This window comes from Giraffa tippelskirchi, chromosome 8 (assembly GCF_054371585.1).
Source record: "Giraffa tippelskirchi isolate mGirTip1 chromosome 8, T2T-mGirTip1v1.2.pri, whole genome shotgun sequence".
Classification (NCBI taxonomy): domain Eukaryota; kingdom Metazoa; phylum Chordata; class Mammalia; order Artiodactyla; family Giraffidae; genus Giraffa; species Giraffa tippelskirchi.
Genome location: NC_137282.1, coordinates 53,656,712 through 53,675,041, shown reverse-complemented (window position 1 = coordinate 53,675,041; position 18,330 = coordinate 53,656,712). Strand labels below are relative to the sequence as shown.

At 43.4% G+C, this 18,330-nt stretch overlaps 1 protein-coding gene across 3 annotated transcripts in view; it reads right to left on the bottom strand.

Annotated features, from left to right (window-relative positions):
* CTNND2 (catenin delta 2) overlaps positions 1–18,330 on the bottom strand; it is a 1,052,534-nt gene that overhangs the window by 401,266 nt on the left and 632,938 nt on the right. For all 3 annotated transcript variants that reach the window (XM_081517461.1, XM_081517462.1, XM_081517463.1), the window contains one exon: positions 13,619–13,813. In XM_081517461.1, the coding sequence (XP_081373587.1) occupies positions 13,619–13,813 (195 nt within the window). The remainder of the gene's footprint in view (positions 1–13,618; positions 13,814–18,330) is intronic.

Genomic DNA, 18,330 nt, shown 5'->3' with positions numbered 1-18,330 from the left:
TGAGGGCAGGAGAAGAAGGGGACGATAGAGGATGAGATGGTTGGATGGCATCACTGATGTGATGGACATGAGTTTGAGCAAGCTCCGGGAGGAGATAGTGAAGGACAGGGGAGCCTGGCATGCTACAGTCTGTGGGGAGGCAAAGAGTCAGACACGACTCAGGGACTGAACAACAACAGCTATTATTACTACTACTTAATAATGTTGAGATCAGTTCACGTTAGGAAAGAGACTGGATATAACACATGGAGTAACAAGTCCTTGCCTGATATAAAGTGTGGATATCAGGCTTTATAACTCCTAGAAGTGTTTAACTAGTATGTACTCTTATTTCCTCCAACAACCCAATACTAGAATAAATTGCCAACATCCGTTGGATCATCAAAAAAGCGAGAGTTCCAGAAAAACATCTACTTCTGCTTTATTGACTATGCCAAAACCTTTGACTGTGTGGACCACAACAAACTCTGGAAAATTCTAAAAGAGATGGGAATACCAGACCACCTGACCTGCCTCTTGAGAAATCTGTATGCAGGTCAGGAAGCAACAGTTAGAACTGGTCATGGAACAAAAGACTGGCTCCAAATAGGAAAAGGAGTGCGTCAAGGCTGTATATTGTCACCCTGCTTATTTAACTTATATGCAGAGTATATCATGAGAAACGCTGGGCTGGAAGTAACACAAGCTGGAATCAAGATTGCTGGGAGAAATATTAATAACCTCAGATATGCAGATGACATCACCCTTATGGCAGAAAGTGAAGAAGAACTAAAGAGCCTCTTGATGAAAGTGAGAGAGAAAAGTTTGGCTTAAAACTCAACATTCAGAAAACTAAGATCATGGCATCCAGTCCCATCACTTCATGGCAAATAGATGGGGAAACAGTGGAAACAGTGACAGACTTTATTTTTTTGGGCTCCAAAATCACTGCAGATGGTGATTGCAGCCATGAAATTAAAAGATGCTTGCTACTTGGAAGAAAAGTTATGACCAACCTAGACACCATATTCGGAGAAGGCAATGGCACCCCACTCCAGTACTCTTGCCTGGAAAATCCCATGGATGGAGGAGCCTGGTAGGCTGCAGTCCATGGGGTCGCTAAGAGTCGGACATGACTGAACGACTTCACTTTCACTTTTCACTTTCATGCATTGGAGAAGGAAATGGCAACCCACTCCAGTGTTCTTGGCTGGAGAATCCCAGGGACGGCAGAGCCTGGTGGACTGCCGTCTATGGGGTTGCACAGAGTCGGACACGACTGAGGTGACTTAGCAGCAGCAGCAGACACCATATTAAAAAGCAGAGATATTACTTTGCCAACAAAGGTCCGTCTAGTCAAGGCTATGGTTTTTCCAATAGTCATGTATGGAAGTGAGAGTTGGACTATAAAGAAAGCTGAGTGCTGAAGAATTGATGCTTTTGAACTGTGGTGTTGGAGAAGACTCTTGAGAGTCCCTTGGACTGCAAGGAGATCCAACCAGTCCATCCTAAAGGAAATCAGTCCTGAATATTCATTGGAAGGACTGATGCTAAAGTTGAAACGCCAATACTTGGGCCACCTGATATGAAGAACTGATTCATTAGAAGACCCTGATGCTGGGAAAGATTGAAGGGGATGACAGAGGATGAGATGGCTGGATGGCATCACTGACTCAATGAACATGAGTTTAAGTAAACTCTGGGAGTTGGCAATGGACAGAGAGGCCTAGCAAGCTGCAGTCCATGGGGTCGCAAAGAATTAGACACTACTGAGCGACTGAACTAACTGACTGACTCTTATTTCCTCCAACAACCCAATACTATGATAAACATGTTCTCACTTTACAAGTGGTAAACTGAGGCACAGAGAGATGCTATAACTTGCCCAAGTTTGTCTTATATTTAGTAGAGAAAGAATTCAAACCCTTGACCCCTGCCTCCAGAGTTTATAATTACAATTATCAGCTTTATAAACTGGACCAGGTTTATAATCTCAAATATGTGTATTACTGAAGTACCTAACACAGTGAGAAAACTTAGAAAAATTGATGATAGGCCTAAAATTAAGCGAAACGTCTCCCAAAAGTACAGAGAAAAGATGGCTCTACAATAAGGATCAACAATTTGAATAATACAGGGAAAAATTATTATACCTTGGTGTGCAAATTTATACCATTTCTTATTTAATTGAATTTATTGATATTTAGAAAAATCTTTATTTCTGGGAAAATCAAGAATAGGATACATATACTTATCTTAATTTTAATTTTAAAGTGTTTTGAGTCTTACTTTAATCAGTGATATTATTATATGAAGAAAAAAGTAGGTAGACTATGAAATCTAAGGCAGGTAAACAACTTTCAGTAAGATCTTATTTAAAAATGACAATCACATTTGTATCATTTAACAAATGTCCTTTCAGAAGTGTCATTCCTGAAGCCATAGTTTCGACTTCTCTTAGGTCACATACATAGGGTACCTGATGAGAATTTCAAAATGTAAAATCAGAATTCAAATGGATATTGCAAAATTCAAATAAATCAGAGACTGATCAATGCAAGGAAAAATAATGCAAAATAGCAATACAAACAGGGAGAAAAACAGACTATTTTAAAGGGTAGATTATATGATCATGTGGGTCTTCCCAGGTGGTTCAGGGGTAAAGAATCCGTCTGTCAATGCAGGAGATGCAAGAGACACTGGTTTGTTTCCTGGGTCGGGAAGATCCCCTGGAGGAAGAAATGGCAACCCACTCCAGTATTCTTGTCTGGGAAATCCCATGGACAGAGGAGCCTGGTGGGTGAGCTACAGTCCATGAGGTTTCAAAGGGTTGGACACAACTGAGTGACTGAACATATATGATCATATATAGAAGAAAATGCATGAGAAACTAACAGATCTCAAACTGTCAGTAATACGATGATATAACACCTTATGCTTTTTTAAGCATGATGTAAAAGAATGATTTCAAGACTGAATTCTCCCTTTGTGCCATGCTTGTTTGGAGAAGGCAATGGCACCCCACTCCAGTACTCTTGCCTGGAAAATCCCATGGACGGAGGAGCCTGGTAGGCTACAGTCCATGGGGTCGCTAAGAGTCGGACATGACTGAGCGACTTCACTTTCACTTTTCCTTTCATGCACTGGAGAAGGAAATGGCAACCCACTCCACTATTCTTGCCTGGAGAATCCCAGGGACGGCGGAGCCTGGTGGGCTGCCGTCTATGGGGTCGCACAGAGTCGGACACGACTGAAGCGACTTAGCAGCAGCAGCAGCAGCCATGCTTGTTGAGACTGTGGTGTGGCTGATGAAGACTGTGACTCTATTAATACAGATAAGCTGATACTGATCACACAATTAACAAACTTTTTTTCTTTAATACAAAATTTCACTAAATTTCTGTCCTGGTGTGTGTTTTCTCTCATTTGAGTTAGAGCTCCGTTGGCTAAATCACCCACCTTAGAGGATTACTCTGCTCAATTGAACCTTCTTATGGCAAACATTTGAGGTAAAGGGTGCTTTATCAGCTCTGTAAACACTCCTCTCTCATCTCACCTGCTCTGCAAACAGCCCCTTCTCCCCTCAGTAAGCGCTTACAACTCAATGAACCACACTACTGGTCTCTTTGGGGAGATTTTTAAAGTAGCCTCTTCAGCAGTTGACTTGATACTTCACCTTTTCATGCTGTTCAGGAAATTATCCGTTTTCTGTAGAGCTACACAAACAAAGGTTTAGTGTATAGAGAGAAAAGAAATAAAAAACAAACAGATGTTTTATGTGTTGTGTTTGTTTGAAAGAAGGGAAGAGAGATCCTTTTCAATAAAAATCAAACATCCTATTTTGATGAGATGGTTACATGCATTCTTTACTGAAAGAGGAAAAAAAAGATCAGAGTAAAATACAAGGCTGTGGTACTTGAAGAAACTTGGGGGATGGAATATAAAGTAGAGTTCAACAGAAAAAAGGAAAAAACATTTATTTATGGTTTTGTATTATTTATCTTTGCTTTTATGTATATTTATATAGAGAGAAATATGAAAACATAAAATACTTTTACACGTGGTATAAAATACAAAGGAAGCAAACAACAAGCTAATTAAATAATATTCCTTCTGCAAGTTTAGAAAATAAAGATGGCTAAGGTGACAGTGGGTCCAAGAACATGGCCTACGTATTTTTTTCTTTTTAGATTTTTTTTTTTGATGAGGTATGTTTTTAAAGTCTTTATTGAATTTGTTACCATATTGCTTCTGTTTTATATTTTGGTTCTTTGGCCATGAGGCATGTGGAGTCTCAGCTCCCTGACCAGGGATCGAACCCATACCTCCTGCATTGGAAGGTGCAGTCTTAACCACTGACCGCCAGGGAAGTGCCAGCCTATATACTTGTAAAGTTATTACTTAAATAATAATGACTTTATCATTTCAGAAATGAGGAAACTACTTAATCTACTATATTCCCAATAGTATTATCATCTAGAACCAAACTACAAATAATCTTTCCAATTTTCTGCACTCTGCACAGGTTGATCCAAACTAAACTCAACAGAAAGATGTTGTGTTCAGTCACTAAATCATGTCCGACTCTTTGCAACCCCATGAATTGCAGCACACCAGGCTCCCCTGTCCTTCACTATCTCCCAGAGTTTGCTCAAACTCACGTCCATTGAGTCAGCGATGCCATCTAACCATCTCATCCTCTGTCGCCCCCTTCTCCTTTTGCCTTGAATCCTTCCTGGCATCAGGGTCAATGGAAAAATATCCAAGGGTAAATTTAACACAGTTCTTTTTAACTTCATACATCACTAGGTCTGTGGGGCAGAGGCGTCTAATGCAGGGTTTTTAGTAGTGATGGGACCATTATTAGTGTTGATGTGGATTACTGATGTTGGTGCTTGTTGCTGTTGTTCAGTTGCTCAGTTGTGTCTGACTTTTTGCGACCCCATGGACTGCAGTCTGCCAGGCTTCTTAATGCTGTTGCTGTGGTTTTTTAATTTTATCAACTTATCTACCAGCAAACGCTCTGCTCTCCTTCAGCTGTAATTAGACTTTGTATTTCTACCATTTTGGTGAATTGATACAGCTAAGAATCTGGAAGCTCTCCTTGATTTTAAGATATTTTTCATTAGACTCATTAAAAATTTCCAACTGGGTAATAATTTGCCCCTGACTTTTTAGACTTAAAAGAGGTAAAAATTTAAAGTAAGAGGTTATAGAGGATCAAATCTGACTTGTTCTAATGGGAAGCAGTCATTTTTACAATTTTAAGTAACAGCATTTAATAAGTAATGAACTGTTAATATTCTACCTTTTGTGGACTCAAATGATGATTTTAATTGAAAATGTTATTTATATTTTACTGAAGAATAGTAGTAAAATTTTATGAAAGTGAAGTAGATATGTAATCCCTCCATAACTTTATGAAGTTACAGCTATTATCGCAGAAAATTAAAATTTTTTAAAAATGCTTTCGCCATACAGGCAAATGTTTTCATCACATTCTTCTTCCTTTTTATATTGTAATATCTGTCAATCTCATCAGGATATTTAGCAGATTCTCTCCTTGCTGTGTACCTATGATAATTCATTCTTTATTACAAGCTGACACGTTTACCATAGAAAGCTTGTTTTCTCTACTCAGGGTCACATTTATCTGAAAGGAAATTCACAGAACTGTCATCTCAGCAGATGTTGGCCATTTTTGCCAGTTTAGAAAGATGTTATGGGGGGTTGTCAGAGTCAAGTATTTGTGTTAATCAAACGACTCCTAAGTTGACAGTCACTGATACGCTTGAGTTTGAAATAAAAATCTGTGTTATTTAGTTTCAGTTTAATAGACTTTACCACACACAAATCCATGAGTATCACATAGTCTTTGTTTGGCTGTGCTCCTTATTATTCATGGTCTGATTTGGACAAGCCCTTATCCCAGACAAAAGGTATGTTTTATTTAAACAGACGCCCTAGTTAAAAGAGTATCTCTCCAGATTTTCACTGTGCAAGAAGTGAGGCCTCAGACACTGGGTGGATGGTCTTAGAGGAGCAGGTGGGGGTATTCGCTCCACCATCCCACTCTTCACTCACTGGCCTGGTCTCTCTGCTGCAGCCACAGGATCCGGCCTCCCTGTGAAGGGAGAGAAGAGGGACGCATCTGGGGAGAGGGTCCCCTGTGGGGGCCCCGATGAGTGGGAATCACTGCTGATTCAGGCAGTGACCCTTTTTGGGGTCCCTTTGCTGCTTCTTGTCTCAGTCCCATCCTGATGCGGGCCCTTCTCTACTGTATCTGCCTCCCTACAAAGACCACATCCGAGCCCAGGGAGGCTGCGGGCCATCGCAGAGCCTGCTCCCTTCTGCTGGGACTGGGTAGCGTGCAAAGGTCTGCGGGCCATCACAGAGCCTGCTCCCTTCTGCTGGGACTGGGTAGCGTGCAAAGGTCTGCAGGTCTTGTTGCCAACCAAAAACTGGCACTCGCCATGTGCCTCTACAAGGATTAAATCACAAGGTGCTGCAACTGCTGACCTTCAACATCCCTGAAAGGAGTTCAGGGTGGAGATCTGGAATGAGGCACTTTGGGGCAAAACTGGCAGAACAAATCTTCAGTTAGTTATTTTCAGGAAAAGATTTTATGAGCCCAATCTCCTTGCATCTAGAAAAGCACTAAAATCATAAATGCTGACATCTGTTCTTCACAAATAGCAGCAACCTTCTGCAAAATGTGTGCTTAATTGCATGTATTCCCCTTTCACTAAAATCACACATATACTTTCCCCCAAACCTCTTTGGAGAAGTTTCTCAGAGCTCTCTGAGATGCTGTCTCCCAGGCTATAGTCCTCATTTTCCCCAAATAAAACTGACTCACAACTCTCACGCTGTGCTTTCTGTTGCTGTTGTTGACACTGTCCAGCACTGGCTGGGGTGTCTGAGCATGAAGTGTCAGAGTTAGGTCTAGGGTAGGGGCAGGAGATACTCTTCAGGCCATACTCCCTGGCCTAGGCATGGCCCACAGAGTGCCACCTTAGCTGAATAAAATCCAATTGACTTTTTGTGTGGGTTGTGAAGGCCTGTATGCATCACCATCCATCAGCCTGCAGCAGAAAACAGGCAAGAAGTGAGATCTGCCAATCCTGATCCTCCACCATGTAGACAAATGTATACAAATGCATGTACATAAGTCTCTAACATCATGGTTAGGTAACATTTTGGAGATAAAATTGCCAACATCCATTGGATCATAGAGAAAGCTAGAGAATTTCAGAAAAACATCTACTTCTGTTTCATTGACTATGCTAAAGCCTTTGACTGTTTAGATTACAATAAACTATGAAAAATTATTATAGAGATGGGAATACCAGACCACCTTTCTCTGCCTCCCGAGAAACCTGTATGCAAGTCAAGATCAATAGTTAGAACCGGACATGGAACAACAGATTGGTTCCAAATCGGGAAAGGAGTACGTCAAGGCTGTATATTGTCACCCTGCTTATTTAACTTCTATGCAGAGTACATCAAGAGAAATACCAGGCTGGATGAAGCACAAGCTGGAATCAAGATTGTGGGGAGCAATATCAACAACCTCAGATAAGCAGATGACACCACCTTTATATAGAAAGAGAAGAGGAATTAAAGAACCTCTTGATGAAGATGAAAGAGTGAAAAAGCTGGCTTAAAACTCAACATTCAAAAAACAAAGATCATGGCATCCAGTCCCATCACTTCATGGCAAATAGATGGGGAAACAATGGAAATAGTGACAGACTTTATTTTCTTGTGGACAGTGACTGCAGCCATGAAATTAAAAGATGCTTGCTCCTTGGAAGAAAAGCAATGACAAACCTAGACAGCAAATTAAAAAAGCAGAGACATTACTTTGCCTACAAAGTTCTGAATACTCAAAACTATGGTTTTTCAAGGAATCATGTGCAGATGTGAGAGCTGTACAAAGAAAAGGCTGAAGGCCGAAGAACTGATGATTTTGAACTGTAGTACTGGATAAGATTCTTGAGAGTCACTTGGACTGCAAGGAGATCAAACCAGTCAATGATAAAGGAAATCAACCCTGAATATACACTGGAAGGACTGATGCTAAAGCTGAAGCTCCAATACTTTGGCCACTTGATGCAAAGAGCCAACTATTGGAAAAAGACCTGATACTGGGAAAGATTGAGGGCAGGAGGAGAAGGGGACAACAGAGAACAAGATGGTTGGATGGCATCACCAGCTCAATGGACATGAGTTTGAACAAGCTCCAGGAGACAGTGAAGGACAGGGAAGCCTGGCATGCTGCAGTCCATGGGGTCATAAAGAACCGAACACCACCGAGTTGACTGAACAACAACAACCATTCTTTAGTTAAGGAAAGCCTTGAGGGCCTTTCTGACCACCCAAAGGTAAACTGTGCTCCTTGTCTGAGTTGATGTCTGGGATTGAAATTTGTCTTAGTAATAAAGTAACAGGGGTGAGAGGCTAACTATGGAAGCCAAGAGGGAGGGATGCAAAAAGACGGTGTAGGTTGGCTATAGGAGAAAAAGCTAAGTGAGAAATCACCTTTGGTGGGGAAATTCAGGAAGCTTTAACCTGCCTCATATTCAAGGACTACAGCTGTTTCCTGCTCTTCTCTGTATAGTCATCTCGGGGTATCTCTCAGTTCTAGCACAGTCGGTAACTCAGGATGGCCCTAGTGGTGTCTGGAGTAAGGGAGGTCCAGGTACAGCCAGCACAGGTTTGAGCAGGACAGGGACAGAAGAAAAGCCACGGAAGATAACGGTAGGAGGGGGCAGAGCTGCAGCACCGAGGGACCAAGGGTGGACACCGCCCCACCGCCCCACTCCCTGCCCAGAAACCGGCGGGACGACATCCTGGGAGGGGTCAAGAGTCACAGCACATCCTGAATTACATGTTATCCAGGAAAGGAATGACAGTATGTGTTATTTTGTGCTGCTATTAATACTTTGTCTTCAGTTTTGTCTGGAATATTTATTTAGCCTTCAACATATTACCTCCTGTTACCAGCTCATTTTTTCATACTGTATGCCCTTTACTGAAACTAAACTGAACACGCGTGAGGACTTGGAGTCAGTTTAAGCTTCTTTGGGTCTGGAGCCCATCAAGCACGTGGTTTGTCTTCAATGGATACTGACTGATGAAACTATAGGAGACCATGAGGCTCTCTAGATGAAAGTGGGTATATACTTATATAAACTTTTTAGTTTTTGAGGGATGATTTTTACAAATGCAAGATCAACCAAAATGACTGCTAAGAGCCAGGGTCCAGGGCAAGACGGCCTGGGTGAGAAGGTTTAAAGACTAGTTCCATACAACCTGTGTGACCTCGGGCAGATCACTCAATGTCTCTATGTCTCAGTATTCTGATCTACAAAGCGATCATCATAATAGCACCTCCTCCACAGGGTGGTTCTGAAGATTAGTAAATATATTCAAAGCATTTAGAACCATCCCTGAGAGTGGCAACAGGCTCTGTGCTTTCATCATCCTGTCTCACCTGCTTAATGCTATGGCACAAGCTAGTGATTACAGAATTGTTTAGGACAGTACCCTTGACTTCATTCCTGAGTGGTGACTCCTTGAAGAGGGGCAACTGGCCTTCAATTCCCCTGCCCCACTCTCCTCAAAGTATCTCTAGAAATGATCTACAGATGGAACTGAAGGACCCCCAGCCAGTGGCCTTACTTAATGGGAGAGAGGTAAGACTGGAGAGACACCTTGGCGACCAACCTGAGCCTAAACTCTGCAGCCCCTGAACACTTCACGTCTAACAGGCCTCCTAAGACCATGTCCTCTTCTCATAAGGAATTAAGGTATTTGCTCTGGCTCTGGAAGCTTCCTAAAGGTCTGCATCAGTGGAGGCACAAACGGTGGGGTGCATATAACACAAGGGATGTGAAAAATGACCCTCTGGATATGGGAAAGCAATCTTAAGGTGTTTCTTTATTAAAGTTTAATCCTGAATTTACTAGCCAAATTTAATAATTTTGTATAATACATAGGTAATTTATAAGCAGGAGATTTGTGCGTGCTGCTTGCTTCAGTTGTGTCTGACTCTTTGGGACCCCATGGACTGTAGCCCACCAGGCTCCTCTATCCATGGAATTCTCCAGGCAAGAATACTGGAGTGGGTAGCCATGCCCTCCTCCAGGAGATCTTCCTAACACAGGGATGGAACCCATGTCTCTTACATCTCTTGCATTGGGAGGCAGATTCTTTACTACTACGGCCACCTGGGAAGCCCAAGGGAGAGACGTAGATCTGTATTAAAGGCATTTTCTCAACCGTGGAAGTTCTGATAGAGACAGTCCCTGGAGTTGCACGGTGAGCCAGGGAAGGGGAAGGGCTTATGATGAATTCAGTGTAGGAAGAAGGAGTAATCTGAGCTGGTGGGAAAGAGAGAAGGCTTGTGGCTTTATCCCCAGGAGCTGGAGCAGTGACTTCCCCCCACCTATTCTCAAGAGACCACCACTTCTGGCAATTTCTATAGCCTTATGTAAAACAGCACAGTCCCTCAAAAGCACCTCAGTTTCAAAGAGGTGGGCAGGAATGGCATCTTGAACATGTGGATGTCACACCTCAGCAGATCTCGGCCGGGGCAAGAGATTACTGTTACAGGGAAAAGCCCAAGCAAACAGCCTGTCCCCTCTGAAGCACTCAGAACACTGCTGCCTTCCCTCAGAGGAGAGACACGAGAAAAAGCACTAGTTCACTCATTCAGCCTGGTTCTCCACTGACGACTGAGGCCAGGAGGCACCAAACTCTTCCTGTAAAAGGCCGGAAAGTGAGTATCCTCAGCTTGACCAACCATATGGTCTCTGTCACAACTATTCACCTGGGCCACTACAGGGTGACAGCAACTACAGATGATCTGAAAACAACTGAGTGTGGCTATTTATGGACTCAGAAATTTGGATTTCATATGACTCTTACATATCACAAAATATTATTCATCTTTTGATTGCAAATTATTTTAAAAGGTGATGATCATTTTTAACCCACAAGCACTACTAAAACAGGTGACCAGATGGATTTAGACCATGAGCCACAGTTTGCCAACCCCCGGCTTAGAGAAAACACTAGTTTTGTTGTTGTCACTGCTTCTTTAAAAGTGTGAAAATCTTTCCCTTGTCTCTAACTTGGCATTGATGAATAAAATATTTTTTCCTCTTGCAGCTGATTTTTCATTAAGCCCCCAGAAGTTTATCAGCAAGAGCTAATTCTAAGAGCATATGAATATGGAACAAGGAACCAACATAATCCCTTTTGTTGTCAGTTTTTCTTCAAATTAGATATTGAATGTCACCGAGATGGTTATCTTCATCTTTTATAAGGGATTGCGTGGAAATAAAATTACCTTAGCTAATAATATGCAACGACTAAATGCAAAAATAGTCCAGCCTCAGATGGAAGCAAATTAAGCAGGCTGAAGGTAAGAGAAACTCTGACAGAAGAATAAACGGGTATTCTTTCTATCTAAACCAAGATATGTATTATTAACACTGGATGGTACTTACAATATCAAGAGTAAAATAAAGGAGTATTTTGTGCCTTTCTTCCTATGATAGAGTGAAATATTGAAATGCAAATATCAATAATCAGCTATAAAAGCAACTTAGCTTGCCTGGATTTCAAAATATATAATTTAGTGTCATAATTCAGTTGAACAGAATTGCTATGATCTACTTCTTGGGAACTGGAAGTTACAACTGTCTGAAGATGCAGAGCCTGGTGCCAAGTCCTGGACCACAGCTTCAGTATCCCCATATCCTGGCCCCTGACTGGGATAACATGTATGATTAGAAATGCAGGCAGCTCTAGTGTCTGCAAACCAGCACCATAATATTCTCTAAGTTTATTCAGCCATGGGAGGCTTTAGACCAAGTGCAATTCTCTGTATCTTCTTAATTATATTGATTTTATAGTTAAGCTAAGTGTTCGCCAACAAATTTAATCGTGACCTTTAACTAGTTATTTTGCAAACAGCTTCATGTTCTGGAAGACACTTGTCCTTCTTCACGTGGCCTGTGTTTTTTTTCAATTCAAAATATATATTTAATCCAGGAGAGCTAGAGCTGAACCATATATACAAGTGCCAGTGACCAACCACGAAATTATAATTTCCTATGATTCAGCCTAATAGTATGTATGAAGTAAATTCTCAGTTGGCCTTACCAAATGTGCTACATTTTTAGTAAATATGTTTTTTTCCTCCCAAGGTTGCCAAAGAGGTAGAAAAGTGTTAGTCACTCAATGGTCTCCAACTGCAATTCCATGGACTGTAGCCCTCCAGGCTTCTCTGTCCATGGGTTATCCAGGCAAGAATACTGGAGTGGGTAGCCATTCCCTTCTCCAAGGGATCTTCCCAACCCAGGGATCAAATCCAGGTCTCCTGAATTACAGGCAGATTCTTCACCATCTGAACCAGCAGGGAATCCCCCAAACAGGCATACTATACCATTAAAAAGACACTTAACCAGCCTTAGGTAAGCACATATGCCTTTATATGTCCTATGTGTTCTTAAAGCAATTACTCTCATTAAATACATTAATAATGATTTACAAAAAAAATTAGTACTACTACTTTTGATTTGCCTGTGTGACAAATTGCGCTAATCCCCCCCATCCCCACCCCCACCCCCCGCTCCAGACTTCTTTGATTTACAATCTACTCAGGGAGCTCAACTGGAGTTATATTTGTTTTTCTGATCATCATCAGAAACGTTAATGAGAAAAGCAGGTCATTTCATAATGCTTCTGAGAAGAGAGGACACCAACACACACACACACACACGTACACCCCTTTCATGAGGGAGTGTTATTTAAGCTTCCAAGCGGACTCACCCCTCTGTGGGAGAACCACACCACTACAGACAGACCACCCCTCCGTGGAGAGGTCCCCTTGGTATGGATAGGCCCCCCTCTGTGACAGGCCACCCCCTGCAGACAAGTCACCCTACTGTGGACAGACCACCCCTCCGTGGAGAGGTCCCCCTGGTGTGGACAGCCCCCCTCTGTGACAGGCTACCCCCTGCAGACCGGCCACCCTACTGTGGACAGACCACCCCTCCATGGAGAGGTCCCCCTGGTGTGGACAGCCCCCCTCTGTGACAGGCCACCCCCCGCAGACAGGCCACCCTACTGTGGATAGACCATCCCTCTGTGGAGAGGTCCCCCTGGTGTGGACAGCCCCGCTTTGTGACAGGCCACCCCCTGCAGACAGGTCACCCTACTGTGGACAGACCACCTCTCCATGGAGAGGTCCCCCTGGTGTGGACAGCCCCCCTCTGTGACAGGCCACCCCCCGCAGACAGGTCACCCTACTGTGGACAGACCACCCCTCCATGGAGAGGTCCCCCTGGTGTGGACAGCCCCGCTTTGTGACAGGCCACCCCCTGCAGACAGGTCACCCTACTGTGGACAGACCACTACTCCATGGATTGGTCCCCCTGGTGTGGACAGCCCCCCTCTGTGACAGGCCACCCCCGCAGACAGGCCACCCTACTGTGGACAGACCATCCCTCTGCAGAGAGGTCCCCCTGGTGTGGACAGCCCCCCTCTGAGACAGACCACCCCTCTGGACAGCCGCCCTCCCCTTCCCCTTGTGGACAGCCCCCTGGGATTCCCGAGTACACACCTGTGCTCGTGCGGTACGTGCCCGTATGTGCTGGCGGCAGAGGGTCCCCCTGGCTCTGGCTGAGACTCCTCATGGGGGGCTTCTGATAGACGCGGTCTTCATAGATGGGGTCGATGTGGTGCTCCGGGGACTGCAGGGCCCGCAGCTCGGGGCCCAGGTGGCCGTGCTGGCTGCTGTACGAGGCCCGGGACCCAGCTGGAAGGAGGGAACAAGGAGACAGTCAGCCCTGACTGACGTTCAGACAGAACTTGTTTTATCCAAGACATGTTTGAATTGGGGGAGAGGGACAGAAATGTTGAAATCTGCAGAAAATCCAATGAACGGCGCGCAACGGTAGCAAGAGGTCAAGCTTGTCAGCTTATTGGCATCACCCAGCTGCCTTGCTTTGCTCCCGAGTTTGATCTCTGAATATGGGTGATGATGATGAGATAAATCCACATTGAACAGGGCCAGCGGAACACATTTTTCTCAGCCTAACGACCGGAGCAGGTTTCCTCACTTAAGAAACCAGGCAGACCGAAGTCACCCCTAAAAAGCTCTTATTAGTCCACAGTTCTTGCACCTGAAATTTTACAGTGGCCGTTCTTATTTCAAGTATGAGCAGGTGAATAAGCCACAGAGGCAAGCCATCTTGATGCTGGTTCCCAAAAAGTGGACCAGAATTCATCTTCATCAGTGGTTTTTCCCTGGACAATGAGTGAACCAAAATGTTCAGCCTTACAACAGCCTAAATCCCTGAGAGAAGCAGATTTTAAAGAAACAAAAAAAGGGTTTTAATTGATATTTCCTTTATTCTTATCCTCCAAATGGAAAGATCTGCATCTATTCTACCTTCCTCTGAAATGGTTCAAATGGTTGCCACAAACTGGTTTCATTTCTAAATTGAGGCTACACATTATTGTAAATCCTTGTTTACATCATTAGATTTTTGTTTGTGTGTTTTAGTGTTTTTTGCATTGTATGGGAAGAGGTGTGGCTTTGAAGCAGTGCTGTGGACCAGGGGATCTGCACACGAGGAGTAGAGACTTAGGTGGGCTAAGAGCTTGAGCTGACACACAAGAAGATGTTGATGAGAGCGAATATTTCATCGGAAGGATGGGCAGAATCCCAGCAGTAGACATGCCAGAGGAATCATGCCCGCAGGCACAAATGGAGTGGAGGACATCTAGGGACACTGAAGGGGCACAAAGGGAGATGGCTACCCAGCGATGGTGAGGACAGGACCACACAAACCCAAGTGAGGCTACAGATGATTTTAGCAAAAGGCACTTCAGATCAATCTCCAAAGCTAATAATCTGCCTGGTATGCTTGGATTTAACAGTCAGCTGCCTTTGAACAGTCCCAACTGGGAACCCTCCATACCCTCCATTTCAGCTTAATGTAAGGGGGAGTTGCAATCCCTTGATTTTAGTGGTGTCTGTGGGCAGCGCTCTCTCTCTGTCCTGCCAGCCCACTGCCTTCGCTGCTGGCCACTTTAAAGCCAACATCTTCAATGTGCAGTGATTGGCTGCTTCTTCAGGATCGGCTAACCCCAAAGATTTTAATATTCTCGTCTAGTCTATTTGAGGATAAAGCCATTCAAAAGTTTTGAAACTGCCAACAAACAAATGTTTTGCTGGTGTGTTTCACATAGGCTGCTTTACATTTAAATCAACAGAAAACAGAGCGATTCCAAAGGACTGGGGCAAGGTTGGGGCTTCTGTGAATTCTGTCTTGATAACAATCACTGAATGTTTTGAGGCAAGGGAAGGGAATAAAGTTGGCAAGTTCTTACTTTTCCTTTTGCTAGTAATTAAATAAATTCTGGTTTAGACAGCGTTCCAATGAGTGATAGATTCAAAATAACTGTTTTGCATAATTAGGTTCATTGCATCTGATTTATCAAATGCCAACATCACAGTGAATATTATCTCATGCTGGTATTTTCCAGGAATATATTTAAGTATGATACGCCTTGAGTTCCTGCTGTCAGTTCTTCCTACTTCTGAAGGTTTTAATAATATTGCCAAGGACTTACAAGTGTAAAAAAACTAGGAAGCAGTCATTATATCCAAATGTAAAAGTTATCCATCGTAGATTCAGAGTTTTAACTTTATCACCATTCCTTGATTCTAAGCAGTTAAAAATATCCAATGATGAACAGTAAAAGGACCTGCTGATATTTTAAGTTGTGACATGAGCTGAGGGTATGTACAAAAATCCTCTTCTTATAAATGGGCATTAAAAAATGTTTACTCTCTTATTAAGGGCTATTTTGGTGGACATCAGAATTTCTATGTGGTGGTACTATGAAACATGCAATAGCAAAATTATTAAATATTTGAATAGTATACTATACTTTCTTTTTTTATTAGCATGTTCTTGATAGAACTGAAAGTTCACGGTGTTTCCCTGTGGAGACATTTGTGCAAAATACCTTTGCATATTTAAGCACTGTGCACAGCGCTGAAATGAGGCATTTTAAACTGAGCCTTGTTTACACTCCTTTTATCCACTGTGATCAGGTTTTAGTGGCTCACGGGTGGGCGGGCACAGCTACTGGCACAAGAGATAGAAGTAGGAGAAAAGAGGGACAAGGAATTAAAGGCTACAACTTCTAGAATTCATGCTTTTTACCACTCTTGCTCAAAAAATAATATGTCAGATCCCTAGTACCAAGGCCTATTGGGGATTTTTCTGGTGATCCAGTAGCTAAGACTCTGAGCTCTCCCAATGCAAGAGGCCTGGGTTAGATCCCTGGTCAGGGAGCCAGATTCCACATGCCCCAACTAAAGATCTTCCACACTATAACTAAGACCCAGAACAGCCAAATAAATAAATGGATATCTTTAAAAGAATAAAACAAACAAAAGTCAAGCCTATTTTATTTGGACGCAATTTCAAGGAAAAAAATATTCTCACCACCTGTTCTGGGACTGTGCTCCAAATTCCATGCTATTATTGTTGTTTCAGTCTCTAAGTCAAGTCCAGTTTTTTTGGACCCCACGCACTGGCTGTAGCCTATCAGGCTCCTCTGTCCATGGGATTCCCTAGGCAAGAATTTCAGAGTGGGTTGCTGTTTCCTTCTGCAGGGGATCTTCCCAACCCAGGGATCGAACCCACATCTCTTGTGTCTCCGGCACTGGCAGCCGGCTTATTTGCCACTGAGCCACCAGGGAAGCCCACAAAATTACATGAAATGGTATATATATTTGCTGATTCAGAGACAATATGCTTTTCTTTAGTAGTAGTTTTCTTTTATCATTGTGACCTATTTGACAGTGAGTCCTCACCGTAACAATGGACTCAAAACACCACTAGTAAACATTTGCATCTTTGCCAGAAACTGGAGCAACGTTGCCATCACAAGCAAAATGTTAGAGAAACTCTAACTTTGTTAAAATGTCACAGATGTCAAGGCCAATTGTGTTGGTGAAGAACAAGTCTGAGAGCCTTGCCTTGAACAAGCTGAGGGCTCAGAACTGCAGTGTGATAAAGGGCAGAGGAAACACAGATGGGCCAAAGAGAAAAGAGAAAGCAGATCCCACGGACCCGATGAATGCATCATTTGTCTGCCATTGCAGACGTAGGTCACACAAGTATAGCACCTGAGTGTGCAGAAGGCACTTAATGACTAATTTCTGCCACAAAATGTACAGCATCCAATGTGTCAGCGCTCTCATATGCTTTTACTCATCTGATGTTTCCTCTTCCCAAGACAAAGTTTGGGCCTAGAGAGCCCCAGCCCTGGCAATTTTCATATATGATACATTTCTGAAATTAGTGGGCTTGAAGACTCACACCTGAAGCATGAATGATCCGCATGCAGGCTAACAGAGATTGTGATCCAGGAGGGCTGAAGGGGATTGTAATAGCCCTATGGTGCTCTGTGCAGGTCAGGCCCTCCTGAAGGTCCAGGAGCCCCGGGAGACTGGAAGGAACCTGCGCACTGATGCAGGACCAGGCTTGAGACAGTTGCTGCACAAGAGCCACCATCTGTCCTAGGACCTCAGTCATCAGCTCACTGCTGCTAGGGCTGCCTTGAAGGATGCTCAGATGGCTTAAATCAGGTCACTCCTGGCCACCTGGCGGTGGTGCTGGTGATGGAAGGCGAGAGGAAAGGTTTAGTTCTATGGCAGAGACATGGAACCAAGCAGGACCGTATGGGGTCTCCCTGGGACGGGCCCCTCCCCACATGTCCTCTGTTGTAGTTCCTCTCTTAAGTGCCAAGATAACAGGATCAGATGCACACTTTCTGAATTGTTTTACAGATGCTAAGTGGAGAAAATTAACTACTTGATGACCACGAGCCCCCAGACCTAGGGGAATTTTATCTATCAGAGAATTGTTCTCAAGCTGATCACATATCCTGCGATCCTACCTTTCTCACCTGGCTTTTAAAAATGCTTTACTAAGAAACTCTTCAGGGAGCTCGGGTTATTTTGAACATGAGGCACTAATTCTCCTTGCCTGGCCCTGCAATAAGCCTTTCTCTGCTCCAAATGCTCAAATTTGGGTTTGTTTGGCCTAACTGTGCATCAGGCATAAGAACTTGAGTTGGGTAACGGATGTACGGCGAAGAATTGATGCTCTAGAATCGTGGTGCTGGAGAAGACTCTTGAGAGTCTCTTGGACAGCAAGGAGATGAAACCAGTCAATCCTAAAGGAAATCAACTCTGAATATTCATTGGAAGGACTGATGCTGAAGCTGAAGCTCCAATACTTTGGCCAC